Source organism: Triturus cristatus, chromosome 11 (genome assembly GCF_964204655.1).
Source record: "Triturus cristatus chromosome 11, aTriCri1.1, whole genome shotgun sequence".
Taxonomy (NCBI): Eukaryota; Metazoa; Chordata; class Amphibia; order Caudata; family Salamandridae; genus Triturus; species Triturus cristatus.
Window position 1 is genome coordinate 1,161,703,730 of NC_140594.1, and position 21,953 is coordinate 1,161,725,682.

The 21,953-nt window shown below is 44.4% G+C and overlaps 1 protein-coding gene across 3 annotated transcripts in view; it reads right to left on the reverse strand.

Moving 5' to 3' along the window:
* Positions 1-21,953, reverse strand: part of LOC146788638 (putative cation-transporting ATPase 13A4) — a 619,876-nt gene that overhangs the window by 565,891 nt on the left and 32,032 nt on the right. For 2 of the 3 annotated variants that reach the window (XM_085635831.1, XM_085635830.1), the window contains exon 2: positions 457-630. The exons of the other annotated variant lie outside the window; for it this stretch is intronic. In XM_085635831.1, coding sequence (XP_085491957.1) covers positions 457-630 — 174 coding nt within the window. The remainder of the gene's footprint in view (positions 1-456; positions 631-21,953) is intronic. 3 annotated transcript variants of the gene reach the window in all.

Below are 21,953 nucleotides of genomic sequence, written 5' to 3' on the forward strand. Positions count from 1 at the left end.
AGAAAAGTCAACACCAGTAAGCATGAAGGCACCACAATGCCCACATGCGTTTTACCAGCTGACCTCTGTGAAAAGTAATTGTTGAACCAGACAAATCACACCTTTAGTAGCTGTTCGAGGACCTCGCTCTGTCCTTGTCCTCACAATAATGACTGGGCTTCCCTTCTGCTCTTTCTTCAGTGTGGATGACCAGCCCCTGTCATCTGCGGAGAGTTCCAACATTTGCCTGTCAATGTACATAAACGTTTCTCTTGCTCCAATCTAGTGAAGAACACACCCAACAGACTAGACTGAGACAAACTTAAACACGAACATATTATGCTTACAAACTCTGAACATGCTACACCTCTCAATGATTTATTGTGAACCCCCACCCTCATAGCCAAGGTTTGAAAGACCACTTCACCTCTCATCCTCACAATGTTGCAGTTAAAGTTTAAGATAAAACAAAGGTACCGTGGTTCGAAGTAAAATAACATCAGCTTCATCTAAGGTGCAGGGGGTGCAGTGAGCCCAGACATCCCACTCTGGCTTCCAATAGAAGAACAGCATCAGGAACCCTAGAGAGACGATGTACCCAAAGAGGCAGGCAATGCTGCGACACGTCTGTGTCCTGAAGCCGAAGAGCTCCTAAGTATGACAAATAAAGGGTAATGAAGCATTAAACAGAACTTGATAAGGCTGCCAATCAAGAGTTACTGGTCAACCCAAATGTTGAAGGCATAATTGTCTTTCCCAAACTGTACTGATCAGCAAAGCATTCAACTCTGATACTCTTACATACTAAAAGTGCATATTTACAACACAATGCTCCCTGTAAATTGCCTAAAAAGATTTTACAGTCAGTTCTTAAGGGTCACGCATCAACTATTCCTCAAGACGCACTGGCCCCGCCTTCAGAGGGGTATTTGTGGAACTCAGTCCACATGAATTTTTTAAAAAAAATAGCGAGTTTTTATGCGTGATTCAAATATGCTGATTTTGAAATTCAAAATGTGCCTTATCATTTTTCAAAAGTATAAAGCGACTTCCTTCAGTTCCACTTTTGCCTTTTAAATTGTGTTGTAGCTGTTTTTGAGGAGTTCACAAACACCCTAAGGTTCAGGGTCTAACTCTCTAGCTCTCAGTGGAGTAGCAGGTGCAGTGGCACTGGGTCTCAGAAGATTGAGGGGCTCTCTGAACCCTCACTGTTGCTGTGTTTTATACTCTGACTAAGGGTACTTCCATCCTAGCACTGCTAATGTTTCTCAGAACGCTTTCTTTTAGCTATCATTTCCACCTCAAATAGTTTCTGAGTCACATTATTTTAAAGTATTGATAAGAAAGACCAGTTAATTGCACAGATGTCACATTCCTAGAGCTATCCCTATCATTTAGACTCCATAGACTTGACATAGTAGCTCCGCACCTAACTGGGCATATCAGGAGGGACAGATTTTGGATCACTCTGCTGGCACTGGCCAAAATTTGTACCTTTGAAAATATCCATTGGGAAACAAGTTGGAAACTTTGTGCCATAAATATTATCTACAAAATATCACCCCATTAGAGTTATTATTAGAATATTTAACCAATGGGATGATATTTTGTAAATAATGTCATCTGACACAAACATTTTGTTAACATTAATTCTGTTTATGGTATTCTGACACACAACCAACTGGATTTTGCAAGATCATTAGTTTATAAAAATTCTGCTGTTTTTCACTGGCTATTCTCAAAGGTTTATCACAATCATAATAGTTAAGAACTGTGAACTGATAGCTTTGGGATGGAGGAGTTTCCAGAGGAAGTCATGGAGTTTAAACACTAAGGGCCCGATTTGGATGTCGGACGGAGAGACTCCGACCAGCGGTCAGAGGCTCTCTGTCCGACATCCTATGTTTTCCCCCCGACTGCCGTATTTTGATTACGGCAGTCGGAAAGAAAACTTCAAGAGGATTCTACTCCTCTTCTGACAGTCATTGTGAGCCCATTGGAACAGGAGCAGACTAGCAATCCCTTCAATAATGGCGGAGCCAAGCTCAGCTCTGCCGTCGGGATTACGATGTCGGTTTCCGACGGCCAATCCATGTTGGCCATTCCTTCATGGATTGGCAGTCAGAAAGTAACTTTGGGGGCCCCTAGCAGGGCCTTTTTTCCCCCTGGCTCTCTGCATATGAGTCTGGGAGGCACCTGTGGGGCCCCCCTCAACATTCCTGCACCGTGTGGCAGGCACTGTGATGTGCGTGCCACACGGTGCAGGGATGTTTCCAAACTTACATTTTCCAATGGGAACTTGTGCTGCAGGCGGTTTCGGCCCACCTCACAAGCTCCTCTTGGAAAATGCAAGTTTGCAACCGCATCATATGCGGTCACATCCTAATTAGTGTGTCGGAACCTCCGACCTATGGCCGGGTGGTTCCTACCCTGAAACGTCATCTGCCCGACATTGTGATGAGGGCCAATAATTTGTTTTTTCAATTACAAAAATATAATAAACATGAGGTCTGGCAAAATGGTCAATGCGCAAGTTCTCAGTGAAAATGTCTTATTTTACACACATCTGTGGTTCTGAAAGTAGAAGTATTCTTATGGTGAAATATTACTACCATATTTCATGGTCTTCATTGTTTTGCTTTTATAAGGGTTATCACCTTTTCCATTCTCAAAACAGTTTCATAGAAACTGTGGTACTATCCTCCCTGTCCAATATGCGGCCTTCCACCATGTCAATTCTAGAGCTTTACTTCTCAAGTGGCCTCCTCTTCTTGTTCAGTCATGAAAGGAGAGCATTGATTTTAATTTTCATACCTGTGAAGCTGCACTTCATGCACGAAGAGAATGTTTTCATGTAATTGTCCGCTTACAACTTGTCCTCATGTTTTTAAGGAGCTTCTACTTGTAGCTTAAAACATCTTCTGTGTTCGCAGGTCAGCTTGCCTTGTTTTGTTCTGCCATCCATATCATGCCACAAAGTCAGTGTTAGGCTACGTCAGTAATTCAAGGTCAAAAGTAGAAACTGAGGAGTGATAACTACCCAGTCTGCAAAATCATAGAGCCATGGGAGCCCAGTAGGTCAATGGCAAAATTAAGAGGTTGTGCACATGCGCACTGAAGCATATCTCAGAACAGTAGAAGCCATTCTACTATTATTATTGTGAATAATCTTTATCACAAATCAGCTGACCTAGGCAAAGATACTATTCCAGGTTTCCACAAAGAGATCCAGTCTGACTCATCATACCTTTTAATTATGATTTTAAGGTCTCTCTCTAACCATTATCAATAAGAGATGTCAGATTGAGCTCAGAGCGGAAGGGCAGATGGTGGGATTCCTAAAAAATTATCTTAAATGAGAAAATCCAACATAAATCCTGAGCAGTGACCCGCTAAATAGAATCATATCTCAGCAGTTTGCGGAAGCATTCTCATTAACTGAAGTTTGATCATTTATGGAGAAAAGCTGGTGCAGTCAGTGCAGCACATACCAACCCCCCCCCCCATTTATTCCATTAAACAAGCAGAGGCTCTTTGGCGGCATATACCACAGTGGCCTGATGCAGAGCAGCACACTTTCTTCAGTGCACCCCATTTTTTACAAAGCCACAAGTGTTCACTGAGCACCACAAGAATACATTTGGGTGACTAGTTCATATTTAAAACAGACGTTTTACTTGTTAAAGAGGGTTAGTTCAACAGGTCTCACTGAAGGTTTAAACTGAAGCAGTCAGGTCACATTGGACGGCATAAAGCCCTGTGGATGGCACAATATGTGATGCGATCCAAAGGTGACATCTCAGTTTCCATGCCGACAGTGTAGTTTCTACAGCAGATACTATAACTGTACAGAAAAGTCAACTATGTCAATCAGGATTTAGTCACTTTTTACATACATGTTTGAGGGGTCAGAGCACATGCACTGTGAACTAGATGGCACTGCCCCAGTGTGCAGAGACTAAAATCCAGCAATAAAATTTAGCATAGCAAGTTAGGATAACCACACAAAAATACGCATTTTCTCACACCTATCACTGACTAGATTTCATACTAAATTCACTCTCTTTTACCTCCTTAAGTGCTGTGGCTTACTATGTCAAGTGTTTAATCCTTTTTTACTTGTGTGTCAGTTTGGGCTTAAGCCAACAGAACCTTCTCTGAAATTGGTATCCAGGGCAAATTTGGCACATTTTTCCCCACAAGTTGAGGATTCTAAAGGTATCCAGGGCTTGTAGATTTGATTGAAGGGAGCTAAGGAAATAGGCAAAAAATTATAAAATGCTGGTGTTTTTTTTTAATGGAAAAATGTGTTGTGTGGTTTTTCTCACCCTAGCTTTTTTTTTGTGATAGTCGTTTGTTTTCTTAAATTTTTTTTGTGGTATATACCTAGTAGCAGTTTGTAGAAGAAACAGGCATGGAACTCATCTTTGAACAATTAAGGCTACACATTTCTAACAGAAAGACAAAAATATGAATTCAGCAAGGGGTCACTTAAGTAGAGCGCTAATTGTTTTCTCATAAAGCTCATCCTTGAATTAAAAAACTAATATAAATAAATAGAACTCATGACTTTCCATTTCATACCGATCATGCATTCATTCAATCATTCATTAAATTTGATGATTGAAAAGTGGGTGAGTATGAAAACTATGCATTTTTGAAATGTGCACAAGAAATAGAGATTTTGTTTGCGTCATAATGTTTTATTTAAACAAAAATATTCAGCATGGTTACATTGTAGTACAGGGAGGAAGAAACAGTACTATCAGATGCTACTAAGGGAGGGGAGAGGAGAGAAGGAAAAGGGGATGGGGCGGGTGGGGAGGGGAAAAGACACAGGGCGATGGTACATAACACAGAAGAGTCAAGAAGACTAGCTGGCTTATCGCTGGGTGTACCCCCGGGTAGCAATTGTGAAGAAGACGGCAGGCTGTAGTCCAATATGAGTCAGGGGGACAAGTAAAGGGTCCTAGTAGCCTGCCACTGGGGTGGGCAGAGGGAGGGAGGGCGCAACCTCTCCTGTGGGGTTGAGTGGACAGTGCGCCCTTCTGTGCTTGTTTGCTAACACTAGGGGGAATTGCATGCTGGCGGGTGGGGAAGAAAGTCTTGTGGTGTCAGGCCGAGGAGGAATGTAGTCCATTGGTTGGGAGGAAAGGGTGAGACCCTGAGTGGTCTACATGAGGGGTGGCAGAGCATGCAGCGATGGCAACCCAATTAGAAGGTAACCATCTATCTACATGTGCGGGGGGACGGGGGAGAGGAGCAGGTAAGAGGGGGTGGACAGAGGCAGAGGGGAAGGGAGAAGGGGGAGAGAGTATAGGCAGAGAGGGAGCAGGACAATAGAAGGAGGGATGGTAAACATGGGGGTACAGGAAGAGGCTGGAAGGGTGGGGGAGGGAAAGAGGAGGAGGGGATGATGGGTGTGGGAGGGGTTGGGGCGAAATAGGGAGGGAGAAGGCAAATTCCAGCAGAGGGCACTGGGATTGCAAAAAAGGGGTACGACAGAACTGTATGTGGATGGTGTGGTAGAGGTGGCCTGACATGAAACCTCTCAGGGAGGTACCCGGGGTCGTGCGCATGGCCCCCAAGTGAGTTGGTCCCGGCGCACAAGGTGAGTAACAGTTGAGGGGATGAGGTTAATTTCTCCCGCTTCATGGGGTGTCCTGTAGGAAGGAAGCCCACATCTGCCAGAATACTTCCGCCTAGTCCTGTGTCACATGAATACCATTGAAATTGCACAGGAGCAGACTGACACCAATTCCCAACTCCCCTATTCAATTTCCTAGCCAAACACTGTCAAATGCAATATGGCTGAAGAAACCAAAAGGGGGAAAAGGGGTAGGGGACAAAGAAGAGACAGTTACTCTCCCTTCTCAGTAATTGTTTTTATTCTTCTGAGTTAGTGATCTGCTAGGAAAAGTCTTATTACATCACATTTGTCAACTCAGGGTTAAGTTTTGAAATTAACACATGATAAACTACTACTTATTCTCTACTAACACTTACCTAATTTGTATGTAGCTATTGCTTCTCTTTGTTTTTTTCATTGATATTCTGAAGATTGACAATATTACTCTTCTCCAAATAATGAATGTTCTCTTCTTTATTTTTTCAGTGAAAACTACTTGGTGAATAGGCGCAGAGGATAAGATGTCAGCTGGGACTACACTGACTGGTAAGTATGATAATGACTTGCACCATTCACCTTAAAAACTATTGTGTATTTAAATTAATTATCCATCACAAGAAAACCTTCTAACCTTTCGATAATTTCTCTGCCAGGAAAGGAAGAGGTAGGAACACTGACGGCAATTGCTTTCTCTTTTGAACACTATTCAAAATCTATTCCCTCCTACAAACAGAATAACGGCATGCTGAAGGAATGGTATTACAAATAAAGTATTTTTTCTTTAGACAGCTTCAGCATTCTCTCAGACATGTAACTAACACTGCACATTCAGAGGCAGTGTTAGTTTTAACCCCTTCATGGCACACAGTCGCCGTGTGCTCATGACGAGCCCAGCTCGTCATGACACCCACCCACGGGGGAAGTGCTGGCGCTCCCCCCGTGGGTGGTCGATCAGCGGGTTTGTTACGGGGAAGGCAGGGGAAGACCTTCCCCTGCCTCCCCTCGCCCACCCCTCCGCGTCATCAATGACGTCAGCGCGCGAGGCGCGCTGACGTCATTGAGGGTTCCCTTTGTTTACATACGCGCAGGAAGCCATTTGCTTCCTGCGCGTCAGTGAACAAAGAGGTAAGTTTTGGGGCTGGGGAGGGGGGGATTTAAACGAAAGATGCATCGGGGGAAAGGAAAGGGTTTTCCTTTCCCTCGATGCCTCTTTTGTGCATACCTGCTGCACGATCGTGCGATCGTGCAGGAATGCCCACTAGCGCCAGGGATTTTTTTTCTTTTAAAGGGCCATGACTTCCCTGTTTGGGGGGAGCGGCCCCTTAGGCAAGGGTCGCTCCCCCTTTTGGGGGCAATATATTCTTGCTCTTTCTGCCCCCCTGGGGGAGTGCAGATTTTTTTTTTAATATAATCGGCCCACTGGCAATTTTACAGCAATGTAGTGGAGAGTGGCCCCTTGGGCAATGGTCACTCCCCTTTGGGGGCCATTTTTTTTAGGTAGTTTGTTTGCTTTGTTTGGGGGAGCGGCCCCTTAGGCAAGGGTCGCTCCCCCTTTTGGGGGCAATATATTCTTGCTTTGTCTGCCCCCCTGGGGGGGTGCAGACAATTTTTTTTTATAAAATCAGTCCACTGGCCATTTTACAGCAATGTAGTGGGGAGTGGCCCCTTGGGCAAGGGTCACTCCCCTTTGGGGGCCATTTTTTTAGGTAGTTTGTTTGTTTTGTTTGGGGGAGTGGCCCCTTAGGCAAGGGTCGCTCCCCTTTTTGGGGGCAATGTATTCAGGCTTTGTCTGCCCCCCTGGGGGGGGCAGATTTTCTTTATTAAAAAAAAAATGCCCACTGGACCACCAGGGAGTGTTTAGTGGGGAGTGGCCCCTTTGGCAAGGGTCACTCCCCTTTGGGGGCTTATGATTTTGGCAGTATGCCCCCATGGGGGTGCAGATAATGCCATGTTTAGGTTGAGCGTTCAAGACCTCTTGTATATACTTTAGTATATACTTATATGTTTACATGGTTTGTGGGCTTTGGAGAGCAGCCCTAGGACTTGTTGTCAGAGCTGTATCTAAACTTGCGTATGACTGCACAGGAGCAGAATGATGCTAAGTACCAATGCCCCTCTCAGAACTCCCCGCTAGGTATTAGTACTCCATTGCAGGTAAGTTCCAGGGGGGAAAAGGGATTGGGACAAGAAGAGACAGCTCCAAAACTCTGCCAAGTCTGCTTCGTCTTTTATCGGTCTTCTTCTTCTGGCTAAAACATTTATGCATATCATAAACTGTCCTTTCACTATACTTACTGTGTTTTAAAACTATAGATAACTTATCTTATCAGATTGGTGTTTTGGGGCTTGCTACTCTTCGTACTTCTCTTGTGTGTAATTTTACACTAAGTGATGTCTTCACACTGTTCTCTTTCTTTTTCTTTTACAGGCTTCTCTCCGTTCCTGATTCTGCACTGCAGTGGGAAAAAACCAAGGTGAGTATGTCTATACTTATGCACAGGATATGTGATTCTATACGTCTCTCTCTCTCTTTTCACTCACGAGATGAGAAGTGGTGAAGCCTTGCATGGAAGTCTCAGGATGATTGATTCTTTTGTCTGCCTAATTCTGCAGAGCACAGGTGAAGTGCTTCTCCGTTATTTATTATATTGAAGAACTGAGGTATGAAGTTCTCTTCTTTTTACCTTTTTTTTTAACTGAGCTAAATAGGCACTAACTGTATATAATGCGCCTGCTTGCTCTATTGAGTTTTAGTATTATGTGCCTTTCATTTGCCAAAATTGCGCGTTTAATTTGCCATAGGTACGCGCTTAAAATATTCTCTCCTAAACTCCGGGAACAGGATAATGAGCTGCAGTTAAATGCCTCAAGTTATTCTTATAACACCTTTTTTTATTTATGCAAGCCTGTCTCCCTTCCTGATCGCGCTATGGCTGAGGTTTCAGTTTTAACGCTGCACGAAGAAATGCAAGCGTTAGGATTTATTTATTCCGGTTTATTTCCTAGAAGAAGCCGTCAACGGAAGCCTCCGTCTGACGAGTTCAAAGTCTGTGGTTTCACGCCCTTAACGTCGACTCGACAATGGGCTTTCACTTTGTACCGGCATTCAAGGTTCAGTGTGGGTTAACCTCGAGTGCTCTTCAGAGAATTCTCCTGTCAAGAGCAGCATTCGAACGAAAGAAACGCTCGCTCTTGACTCACGAAGTCAGATTAAATTGAATGCTGTTAGGTAAATGAATGGCTAATGGAACTACAGTTTCTTTATTTACCTTGGCTCTAATTAAATATCGAAAACAACTTTTAAATTGTCAAATTTAATTGGACATTTATTTCTCTCAGGATTATTCTTTAACTTATAATTTATTCAAGCTGACCTGGTTATTGAAGTGTATGTTGACCGGCGAATTCTAACCCCGAGATAGCGCTTCTACCCTGACTATCTTCCACGACGTCTTGAAAGCAGGTGTTCTTCTTGTGAATTCTTCAGTGAAGTGCACTTAGGAATGTTGAAGAACATTCCTCAACATTCCTCAGGCAGTTGATACTAAAAACACTAGACTGCTAAACAGCGGTATGCTGTTGCAGTATCGAAATATTGGCAGCCATGTTGGAATTTCTGCGATGCCAACAATTGCTCCAGCTGAAAAGGTCATTTGCTCTCAAGTGGGTTTGTAACGTGAAAATAGTAGCCACTGTGGAGGTAGAGGGAGGAAACCTCCCGTGATTCCTGACACTTGTCTGCTTCCGCTTTTGGACTTTTTTTCGGATCAACTGACTCTATTTAACTTTCTTGATAGAAAACGACCAGCAGAGGTCAGTAAAATACCAGAATCACTTCAACATTCTCTAGTTTTCAGAAATTGTCTTCCACGAGCACCCATAGACAATAATATTTTTTTTAAAATCTTGTCTTTTCAGTGACATGAACACCGAAGGCCCAGATTTTATATTAAAAACAAAGCTTTGGACTATACCATTTCCCGCTGAAAGGCAATATTTCTCCCCGTGTGTTCCAATACTTGGTGTGTCACGCAGTTTGGTGCTTGCTTTCCCTCCATGTCAAAGAACAGCAGATGTTTCAGGGCGCAGGCTAATGTGCTGCATAGCTAAGTACATATAAGGTCCCAAAGGCGAGACCGATTGCATTGCAAATGCTTATTTAATGTAGGGCCCACTAGGCCACCAGGGAGATATTTGTGGAGAGTGACTCCTTGGGCAAGGGTCACTCTCCTTTGGGGTCAATCTTTTTGGCTGTGTCTGCCCCGCAGGGGGCCAGATGGCCATGTTTTTTTTAAATTGGCCCCACTAGACCACCAGGGATTTTTTTGTGTTGCGGGCCCCTTGGGCAAGGGTTGCTCCTATTTTGTGAGTATTAATTAGGCCTGGGCGGCAAATTCCAATCCGCTCGCGGAATTTGCGCAATTTGGGTAATTTTGCGTTCCGTGGAGAACGCGGAATTACCCAAAATTCTGTATTCCGCGTCTTCGCGGAATTTTTTGCTTGTTCGCGTTCCCAAAATGCGTGTTCGCGAGATATTTCCCCCCGAGCACGCAAAAAGCGATCGCGAACAGGAAAAAAGCATCGCGGACAGGAAAAAAGCATCTTGAAGAAGCAAATCCGCGTGTTCGCGGAATTTCTGCGTGTTTGCGGAGATTTTTTACCGTTTCGCGGCGCTTTGCATAGCGCGACTACACAATTTCGCCCACCCCTAGTATTAATCTGGCCATTTCTGCCACCCTGAGGGGCAGATCGGCTGATTTGTTTATTTGTAGGGCCACTAGGCCACCCAGGTTTTTTTTTTATGTTGTTTAGCGGCCCCTTGGACAAGGGTCGCTCCCTTTTATGGGAGGATGATTGAGGTCATTTCTTCCCTCTTTGGGTGGCAGACTAGCAGTATGTTTTTAGGCCCATCTGTCCTCAAGGGGGGCAGAAGCCACTATCCACCTGCGTTTATTTTTAAATTTTAGTGTTTGGAAGTGGCCTCAAGGGCAAGGGTTGCTCAACTTTTAAGGGGTGAATATTTTATTTATACTCTTAGGCTCACCTACCCCTTAGCTTGGCTGGTGGATTGTGTGTGGACTGGTGCATTATTTGCATATGTGATTGTAATTATTTTTGTTCTCCTTTTTATTCTAGTGTAAAGCTTTTGATTTCTGTTCGCGATTTCAACAGTGGTGTTCTGCAGTTTTGCGTAGTTGCATTTTTTTGGTAAGAAAAACATTTTTGTTGTATATACTCCAAATTAGTATTTGTGTCATATAGAATGAATTTTTTTGTAAGTGGTGTCATAATGGCAGCTTATTTAGTTAGTGTTTTGTGCATGGAATTTCTTGCAATGTGTTTTGCATTGTCTTATCTGTAATTTTCTTTTCTCTTTCTTTTTTAGTGGGATATTGTTGATCCATACTGTGTCTGTGCAGAGTAGGTGGTGGTGGTGAATTTATCTGCTTCTGGCAAGTGAGTGGTATTGTTTTGGAGTATATAGGTATTTCTGATAAAGGTGCATTTTGTTTATTACTTATTTTACAAAGTATTTGTTGTTGTTGACTTGTTTGACAAGTTACTTTTATTAGTAAGCAGTACGGCTAGCCGTAGACTGACTGCTCAGCAGGTGGTTGGTATGCTTCTTGAATCTTCCTCTGAGCACGATTATGAGACTGACAGTGCGTCTGAGGGAGAGGAGGGAGGGGAAGATTTAGGCAGTGAGTTTTCTCGCCACATAGAATCATCGGATGATGAAGGTTCTCTCAGTGCAGATGAAGGTACTCTTGGTGTGGATGAAGCTACTCTCAGTGCGGATGAAGTGCCTGTTTTAGAGGAGGATACTGCTGTGCCGATGGTGCAAGAGGCATCTGGATTGCAGCCTGAGGCTGCTAAGCTTCCTGCTGGAAGTGCTAGAGTCTGGGTTGATCCAAACATGGTGCAGCCGGTGTTGCCTGCCTTTAGTGGTGATGCAGGGTGTAGAGTGGATTGTGAACATTTTTTGCCTATACAGTTTTTTCAGTTGTTTATGGATGATGAATTTTTGGGTGAGATTGTTGAGCAGACTAATTTGTATGCTGAACAGTTTTTGAGGGACAACAGTGACAAACTTAGGCCCCACTCTAGAGCTACCCAGTGGACTCCCACAAATTTGGAAGAGATGAAGAAGTTTTTGGGTTTGACTTTATTAATGGGTTTGATAAGGAAGCCGTCCATGGCTTCATATTGGTCTACCAGTCCCTTGATGGCAACGGCCATATTTCCTGCAGTTATGACTCGTGATCGGTATTTGCTTTTGCTACGGATGCTGCATTTTGTTGATAATTCTTTGGCGTTGCCACGAGATCACCCTGACTGTGACCGTCTTTTTAAGATTCGGCCTGTTCTTGTTCACTTTGTAGATCGATTTTCAGAGATCTATACTCCAGGGAAAGAAATATCTATTGATGAGTCTTTGGTCTTGTTCAAGGGCCGTTTGTTTTTTAGGCAGTACATCCCTAGCAAGAGGGCACGCTATGGAATTAAGCTGCATATGTTGTCTGAGAGTAGGACAGGATATGTTTTTAATTTCCGTGTGTACAACGGTTGGGATTCCACTATTGACTCCCGTGGTTGTCCGTCCACTTTTGGAGTTTCTGAGAAAATTGTGTGGGATCTTGCTAGAGGACTGTTTAACAGAGGCCGCCATTTGTACCTTGATAACTTCTACACTGCTGTGCAATTGTTTAAGGAATTGTTCAAAGTTGACACATTTGCTTGTGGCACAATCCGCTCTAACCGTAAAGGTTATCCAAAAGAGCTTGTTTGCAGGAAACTTCAGAGGGGACAGTGCAGTTCCTTGCGTAGTGATCAACTACTAGCTGTGAAATTTGTGGACAGGAGGGATGTGTACATGCTGACTACCATCCATGATGAAAGTATTTCACCTGTGGCTGTTTGGGGTCAGATTTCTGAAGTGCGCAAACCTGTGTGCATTTTAGACTACAATAAGCACATGGGTGGTGTTGATAGAGTAGATCAGAGGTTGGAACCTTACACTGCTATTCGTAAGGCTTACATTTGGTATAAGAAGTTGGCCATCCATCTCTTTAATTTAGCAACTTCCAATGCTTTTGTTGTGTTTAAGGAGTGTTCTCCTGCATCAAAGTTGACTTTTGTTCAGTTTCAGCAATCTGTGATAGGCAGCCTTGTTGCTGTGGAACAGGCAAGTGTTCCTAGAGTTGGAGTCATGGAGGAAGTGGCTCGATTGAAAGATCGCCACTTTCCTGATTTCATTCCTCCCACATCCTCAAAAGACTTTCCCACTAGGAGATGTAGAGTTTGTTGGCGAAGAGGTACGCGGAAGGAGACTCGTATGTACTGCCCCGAGTGTCCTTCTAACCCTGGGCTGTGTGTACCTGCTTGTTTTAGAGCGTACCATACGCAAAATATTATTTGGGAGCATACATGAGTGGTAAAGTGAACTGCCTGGTCTGTATTCTTTAAAAAATGTGATTCTGTTTCAAGGTTGGCATTAGTGCAATGTATTTAATTTCATATTTTGTGTTAGTAGATTTGTATCTATTTTCAATTTGTGTTTTTTTTTGTCTAAAAAAATGCTAAATGTGTTGGTGGTGTGTGTACGGATGGGCGGAATTTGCGAAATTCACTTTCGCAAATTATCGCGAAAATGTTAAAAAATCTCCTCAAACACGCGGATATATCGCGAAGATGCGGAAGATTTTTCCCGCCCGTTCGCGGCATTTTCTGCATGGTCGTGGCTCGCCAACTTACCCATGTGGTTGCTCGCGGGCACGGCCATCTTGTTTTCACTTGTCTCGCGGTGCATGATCGCGAGAAGAAAGAAGTGATCGCGCGACGAATGACGTCACTGCGGGTGCGAACTGTCGCGAGACAGCGCAAATGGCTACCAACAATCCAACATCTCATGGAGAACGCAACCGGATTGGGAAAACCTATCGGCGAACGTGGGGATTCAGGTAAGGCGATCGCGCGCACGCGAGATTGTATTATTTTACAGCGCGAGCAAGCAAAAAGTTTCCGGTAAAATGCGGATTGCGGAAATTTTGACATTTTCGCGCTCCCCGCGGAACGCGAAAATGTCAAATTATCGCAATTTCCACGACCGGAACAGAATTTTAGCCCAGGCCTAGGTGTGTGTAGGCTGGCGCTTGGCTGTTGGTGTGTGTGGACTGGCGCTTGGCTGGCGGTGTGCGTGGATTGGCGATTGGCTGGCGGTGTGCATGGACTGGCGCTTGGCTGGCGGTGTGTGTGGACTGGCGCTTGGCTGTTGGTGTGCGTGGACTGGCGCTTGGCTGGTGGTGTGCCTGGACTGGCACTTGACTGGTGGTGTGTGTGGACTGGCGCTTGGCTGGTGGTGTGTGTGGACTGGCGCTTGGCTGGCGGTGTGCGTGGACTGGTGCTTGGCTGGTGGTGTGCGTGGATTGGTGATTGGCTGGCGGTGTGTGAGTGGTTTTGGGCTAGTGGTGTGCATGGACTGGGGCTCGGCTAGTGGTGTGCGTAGATGCGCGCTTGGGCTGGCAGTGTGTGAGTAGTGACTTGCTGCTGGTCACTACACACACTGCTAGCTGAGTGCCACTCCACGCAATCCATCAGCTTGTGTGGTTGCTGTGTCAGGAATGTGGGCGTGTGAAAGTGATGGGCCCTTGAATGGCGCTGTCTGCTGGTGTGAGTGTTGTATTGTGATAGGTCCGCGGCTGGAGGAGTGAATGGTTTTGTATGTGTCACACGTATGAAAGGTGTATGAATGGCCTGTAAAAATGTTGGTGCCTTGTCGTGGCTTTACAGCTCACGAGATGTCAGTCAATGGTTCAGTTTCTCGCCCTTTCAATTATTAACAGTGCATTTCATTTTTGTGAAATCACTTGCTTATACAATTGTATATACTGAACCATCACTCACCCTCATGCCAAATCCAACCAGTATGTTTGTACGCTTGAGGATTAGATGGCTGTGCAGTAATATTTGTCTTTCTGAAGCAGAGTGTACCTTGTCCCTTTTTGTGAATGTTGTAATGTGTTGTTTTTGTTCCTGGTGGTGTGAATGGTCTTGTGTGTATCACGTATGAAAGGTCTGTGAATGGCCTGTAAAGCGGTTGGTGCCTTGCCGTGGCTTTACAGCTCACGAGCTGCGTGTCATTGGTTCAGTTTTTTGTCCATTTTAATTATTGACAGTGCATTTTTGTGAAATCCCTTGTTAATAAAATTTAATATACTGAACCATCGCTTGCCCTCGTGCCAAATCCAACCAGTATGTGTATGTGTTTGAGGAACAGATGGCTGTGCAGGAATCTTTGTCTTTTTAGTTTCTCTGCCAAGGTGTACATTCCATGTAAGAATAACCCACCAACTGTAGATATTGTCGTAAACCCATGGGAGTTCATGGTGATGTCTCTCTTGTGAATTCCAAAAAGTTATTTTATCCACAATGTCCTGCAAACTTCAAAATGTCTGTCACATTTTTCTTGCAATATTGTGCCGAAATTCTCACGCTGTAGAAACAAACAACTAATTATGTCAAAACAATCTGGTTTTGCAAGGGGGTCAACTGTGTTTTTGGCCTGGTGCTTGGTGGCCATCTAGGGAAACCTACCAAACCCACACATTTTTGAAAAGTAGACACCGGGGGCTTCCAGGGAGGTAAGGTTTGCGTGGATCCCCTAATGTTTCCGTACCCAGAATCCCCTTCAAACCTCAATTTTAGCGGAAAAAATAACTTTTTTCACACATTTTTGTGTGGGAAAATTGTGGCATCACCGGGCTCACTCAAATTTCCCACACCCAGCATTCCCCCGGGTCTCCTGGTAAAAATGGTGCCTCACTTGTGTGGGAAGCCCAAGTACCCGCGACAGGCAAGGGCCCAAAACGTAGTGAGGCAACATCAAAATTGCCTATCTCAAAACCACCTAGGTTTTGCAATGGGGGTCACTTGGGTTTTTGGCCCGGTGCTCGGCGGCCATCTAGGGAAACCTATCACACCTACACATTTCTGAAAACTAGAGACCCGGGGGCTTCCAGGGAGGTATGGCTTGCGTGGATCCCCCAACGTTTCCTTACCCAGAATCCCCTGCAAACCTCAATTTTAGCTGAAAAAATCATTTTTTTCACACATTTTTGTGTGGGAAAGTTGTGGCATCACTGGGCTCACACAAATTTCCCACCACCCAGCGTTCCCCCAGGTCTACCGGTAAAAATGGTGCCTCACTTGTGTGGGTGGCCCAATTACCCGCGACTGGCACGAGGCTGACCCACACAAGTGAAGTACCATTTTTCTCGTAAGACTTTGGGGAACGCGGGGTGGGTGGAAATTTGTGGATCCACGTAGATTCCAGAACTTTCCACCACAGAAATGTGGGGGAAATGGGTTTTTTTGGACAATATTTTAGGTTTGCAAGGGATTTTGGGTAACAGAACCTGGTGGGAGGCAGTCAAGTCACCCCATCCTGAATTCCCCTGGGTGTCTAGTTTTCAAAAATGTATAGGTTTGCAACATTTCACTAGGTGCCGGCAGAGCTAGTGTTCAAAAACTACAGCTAGACACTTCGCAAAAATAGGGTACATTTTCATTGTGAAAATGTGGTGTGTTCACGTTGGGTTTTGAGCCATTTCCTGTCGTGGGCACTATGCCTACCCAGACAAGTGAGGTGCCATTTTTATTGGGAGACTTGGGGTAATTCAGATTTGTAAAGCAACTGTTATTACCTATTGATTTTTGATGCATTTCTGCCTTCCAAATGAAAGACTTTGGTGCCGATTACGATCCGGTAAAAACCGGGTACGAACCGACGGTCGGAGCGTATTCTCCATCCGACTCGTACCCGGTTGTAAAACATTACAAACATGGAATTACGATTCGCACGGAAACACCATTTCCGTACGAATCGTAAAAAACACCGACCGACGAAAAAATGCATACGAATGTGATCCGGGAATGCTGCGACGTGACGTCGGGACGCTTCCAGGCAGCGTTTCACGACCAAGGAAGTACGATTCGAACCAACAGCAGTCCGGACGGCTATATTTTTACGGCACCCAAAAAGTGCCGGAAATGCGAAGTACGGCGCGAAACGACCAGAGTAGGTGGCCCGGTAAGTGCCGTACCCCCCCTGCCCCCGCATGTATGCGCCGTACCCACCCAGCCCCCGCATGTACGCGCCGTACCCCCCCAGCCCCCGCATGTACGCGCCGTACCCCCCGTGTATGTACAACCGAGTACGTGTCGAACCCCCCGTGTATGTACACCCGAGTACGTGTCGAACCCCCCGTGTATGTACACCCGAGTACGTGTCGAACCCCCCCGTGTATGTACACCCGAGTACGTGTCGAACCCCCCCGTGTATGTACACCCGAGTACATGTCGAACCCCCCCGTGTATGTACACCCGTGTACGTTCGAGTCGTACCCCCACCCGTGTATGTACGGTGCGTACACCCAGCGCGTAGCGCTGGGGGTACGCACCGTACATACACGGGTGGGGGTACGACTCGAACGTACACGGGTGTACATACACGGGGGTTCGACACATACAGTTCGACACGTACTCGGGTGTACATACACGGGGGGTTCGACACGTACAGTTCGACACGTACTCGGGTGTACATACACGGGGGGTTCGACACGTACAGTTCGACACGTACTCGGATGTACATACATGGGGGGTTCGACACGTACAGTTCGACACGTACTCGGGTGTACATACACGGGGGGTTCGACACGTACAGTTCGACACGTACTCGGGTGTACATACACGGGGGGTTCGACACGTACAGTTCGACACGTACTCTGGTGTACATACACGGGGGGTTCGACACGTACTCGGGTGTACATACACGGGGGGGTTCGACACGTACTCGGGTGTACATACACGGGGGGTTCGACACGTACTTGGGTGTACATACACGGGGGGTACGGCGCGTACATGCGGGGGCTGGTGGGGGTATGGCGCGTACATGCGGGTGCTGGGTGGGGTATGGCGCGTACATGCGGGGGCTGGGGGGGGTACGGCGCATACCAGGCACCTGTTTGGACGTCTCCATGGTTGCTATTGGAGTTCGGTGCGGACGGTCTTTTAACCATATGGTTGTACATTCGGACGCCCGGGAAGGATCGTGATTCCCCGGTCGGACTTCGCTTTTCACGTCCGTACGGTAAATCGTCCGAGGACGTGTCGGACACTTTTTCCGACCCGAGGACGTGTGGGGAATTATTCCCAATGCGACTCGTATGGGCTTTTTACCATGCGAATCGTGATTGCCAGTTTGTACGGCACTTGTACGATTCGTACGGTAAAAAGACCGGATACGAGTCATACGGGAATTTTTTTTACCGGATCGTAATCGGCACCCATGTGTAAAAAAGAAGTCATTTTGAAAAGTGACCGATAATTCTCATGCTAGTATGAGTATTCCCAATTTCTAAAATGTGCAAATATGTACTGTTTCTAAACTCCATAATTTGCTCCCATTTCAGAAATACATAGGTGTCTTTCATACCGATTTTTCCATGTATACATTTTCCCACAATAATTGCTATATACTCGGAACATAATAAAAAACCATTGCAAATTGCTTCTAAGTTTTTGACTCTGGGTTCGTCGGGTTCTTTGTGAACCTACAAGTCCTATATATCCCCACAGCCAGGAAGGTCCAGTGGATGTAACTGTATATTGCTTTCAAAGAGCTGTCAGAATTAGAAGAAGTTACAGGTAAAAACGTTGACACAAAAGGCTGTTTTTTTCAACTAATTTTCATTTTTTCCTATATTTAACTATTAGTTTCCATAAAGAAACCTTGATGGATCTACACATATGACCCCTTGCTGAATTCAGAATTTTGTCTACTTTTTAAAAATGTATAGCTTACCAGGATCCATTATTGCTTTCAGACCCATTTCTACCATTAACTGGAAGGAGGTTGAAAACACAAAAAATAGCAAAACTAGGCTATGTCCCAGAAAAATGCCAAAACTGTGTAAAAATGTTGGTTTTCTGACAAAAGTCTTTCATTCCCTAAAAGCTGTGAAAATGGTGATTTTAGCTGCACAAACCTGTTTTTGATACCATTTGCAGAGAAAAACCCAGACGCTTTCATTTGAGGGCCGTTTTTCCCCACAATTTTTTTTGCTGTATTTGGGCTAATTTCTGGGACCCCTCCAGGGGAATCCACAAACCCTGGGTACCTTTAGAATCCCCATGATATTGGAAGAAAAGGATGCAAAGTTGGCGTGGATACCTTATATGGTCAAAAAGTTACAGGGGCCTAAGCACGCACTACCCCAAATAGCCCAAAAAAAGGCTTAGCACGGGGGGTGGGAAAGGCCTAGCAGCGAAGGGGTTAACAGACATACGCACATGAGACCATCGTGAATTCAAATAGTCTCCAATGTTGCACCAATTTCCTAAATGAGATGTGAGTGTTTCAGCATGTGCGCAGGGAAGACACCTGAATACCATAGCGTTTTTCGAATGCGCACGCTCAAAGCCCTAGTAAGGTGTATTCTTTACCAGACGCTAATCTTTTGTACACATGCGTGGAAAAGACCACTACAACCCAGACGTTCTGAGAGGAAACAATGCCTAGAGAAGTCGTAGTCCTTAAAACAAGTAAATCTCTTTCTAACCTCACACAGAACACTCTTCTACACAATAAGTCAAATGCCAAACCTGTGGCAACTCTAAAACGATGAACAGAATTCGACGAACGCTACCTTAGCTAACCAGCACGCCGAAAATATTTCAAGACTTCCAATACCACCAAGTTCCTCAGGTGAAATGCGAGGGTTCCAATTCCTCAGCTGCCAAATGTTCTAATGCTGGCATCCAATAATCAGAAAAAATAGAGTGCTAAACTGTGTTTTAACCTGTCCTTCTGGCGGCCATCTTGGGGTTTTTACAATTGCTGCACCTAACTCTGGCTACACCATTTCTCATCCTGCGTAAAGCCTGATGAGTGATTACATTAATTGACTCAATCCTTTTAGTAACTGCTGGCTGGGTTCTGACATCCTGCAAGTTATAAATGACGCGCTCATGCAGCGTTGTCTCTATCATTGCCACTGTCCAATCTTCCTGTGAGGGGGGGTGGTCGATCTCCAGTGCCGGAGACATTAGAGATGTTGATTAGTGATTGGATTTTGATATAGATTTGATTGATCCAGATGGTTTAAGTTTGAGTGGTGCGACTCGGTCAAGAACTTCCGTCATCGCTGTATTTTGAGTGTGCAGTGAGGTCATCAATGCTATGAGTGAGAGGGTGGCACCGTAGTTGGGACCAAGTCCTGGATTCCAGTTCAGTTATTGGGATGTGTTTAATGTTCCTACTCCAGTGCTTAGGTATATCAGTTAAGGCTGGGTGGGATCTGAGGTGGGTATCGATATTAAATATTATGAGATGGTGGTCGGACCAGTCAATGAGTGAGATGGATCTAAGTCATGAGTGATTTCATGTGAGACCATAAGCATGGTCGGGGCACAGGATATCGTTAGGTTATTGCTGCTAACTATAACTGCTGAATTTCAGTTTTTTTAAATTCAAAATGGTAATGTTGTTCGTGAGAATTACAGACACACACACATATATATATATATATAAGTGGTTAATTTGTAAAAAAAAGTAAGTGCTGGTGCTCTCATAAGGAGGCAGCTTTCACCAGCTCATTTCTCCTGTTAGCGGTGCCTAAACAAGAACAATGAAACCCTACAAGTGTTATCAGCAGTGGATTGCGGTCGCGTGAGTTATAGTTGATTGCACTAACTAAAACGGGGCAATTTCATGGGTTTTTTACAAGTGAAATGTCAAGCTAACTGTAACATGTGTGAAACCTATGGTTTTTTAAGTGAATTTGCAAGGTTTTTTAAATGCTAATTCCTAACTATAACGTGTGTGAAACCTATGGTTTTTTCAGTGAATACATATATATATATATTCACTGAAAAAACCATAGGTTTCAGGGCCGTTATAGTTAGCTGGACTTTTCACTTGCACAAAACCATTGAAATTCCCCCGTTATAGTTAGTTCAGCTAACTATAACTCGCGCGCCCGCAATGCACTGCTTATGACATCACATATTACATCACTCATGACATGGTCAGTGACATCACTCATGACATCACTGATGACATCTCAAATGACATCACTGATGACATCACTGATGACATCATCCAGTGAATGTGTGTTTTTCTGAAAATTACATATGTTTTATATATGTATATCTCATGGTCGATGGAAGAATACATGGGTATATAAGTGTCTAAATGGATGATTTGTTTTTGAAAAATTGATTGTATAACTGACTGATTAAGTGTATCTTAGTGAATACATGGCAAAGTGAGTAATGTTTAAATATGTAAATATTTGTATCAGTCTCTCACTTTGTGTATAAGTGGCTGCATGGGTTGGTGAGTAGCTACATGAGTGTCTATATAGGTTATTAGTTGGTTTTTTGAGTGTCAGTATGAGTGTCTGTATGGTTCGGTGGGGGTATTACGTAGTGCATAGGTGCATGAATGAGTGACTCACTGTTTGTATGTGTTGAAGACAGCATGTGTGCAGGACTGTATGGGTGGATGAGTGTGTGCATGGGTGTGTTAGTGAGTGAATGACTGTCTCAATAGTGTCTTTATGAGTAACTACATATGTTTTAAACTAGTATATGTGACTATTGGTGTATATAAGTGAGTATATGTGAGAGTGAGAGATTGGAAGAGTTCCTGTATGAATAAGTATGTGTTTCTATAAGTGATTGTTTAAAAGACTAAGTATGTGTAAGTTTCTGTAGAAGTAAGTGTGGTAGTGTGTGTATAACTGTATATGCAAGTAAATGGATGTTTGATTCTTTATTAGCATGAGTGACTATGTGTGTGAGTAACTCTATGGATGAGTGGCGTTGTGTAACAGGATGTATAAGTGTATGAGTACATATGATGAGTGAGTACATGTATGAGTGACTGTATAGGACTGTTGGTGAATGAGTGGATGTGTATGTGGATCTTAGAATTACTGAATCGGTTGTTGTAACTGGTATTGGTATGTCCATTGTTTTGAAAATTTTAGTTTCTATCTTTGAATGTGTGTATCAATCAAAGGTTATATTAGGGGGAGAGGAGGTCTGCCACCCTATCACAAGGATGATGTCATCAGTGATGTCATCAGTGATGTAATTTGAGATGTCATCAGTGATGTCATGAGTGATGTCACTGACCATGTCATGAGTGATGTAATATGTGACGTCATCAGCAGTGCATTGCGGGCGCGCAAGTTATAGTTAGCTGAACTAACTATAACGGGGGAATTTCAATGGTTTTGTACAAGTGAAAAGTCCAGCTAACTATAACGCCCCTGAAACC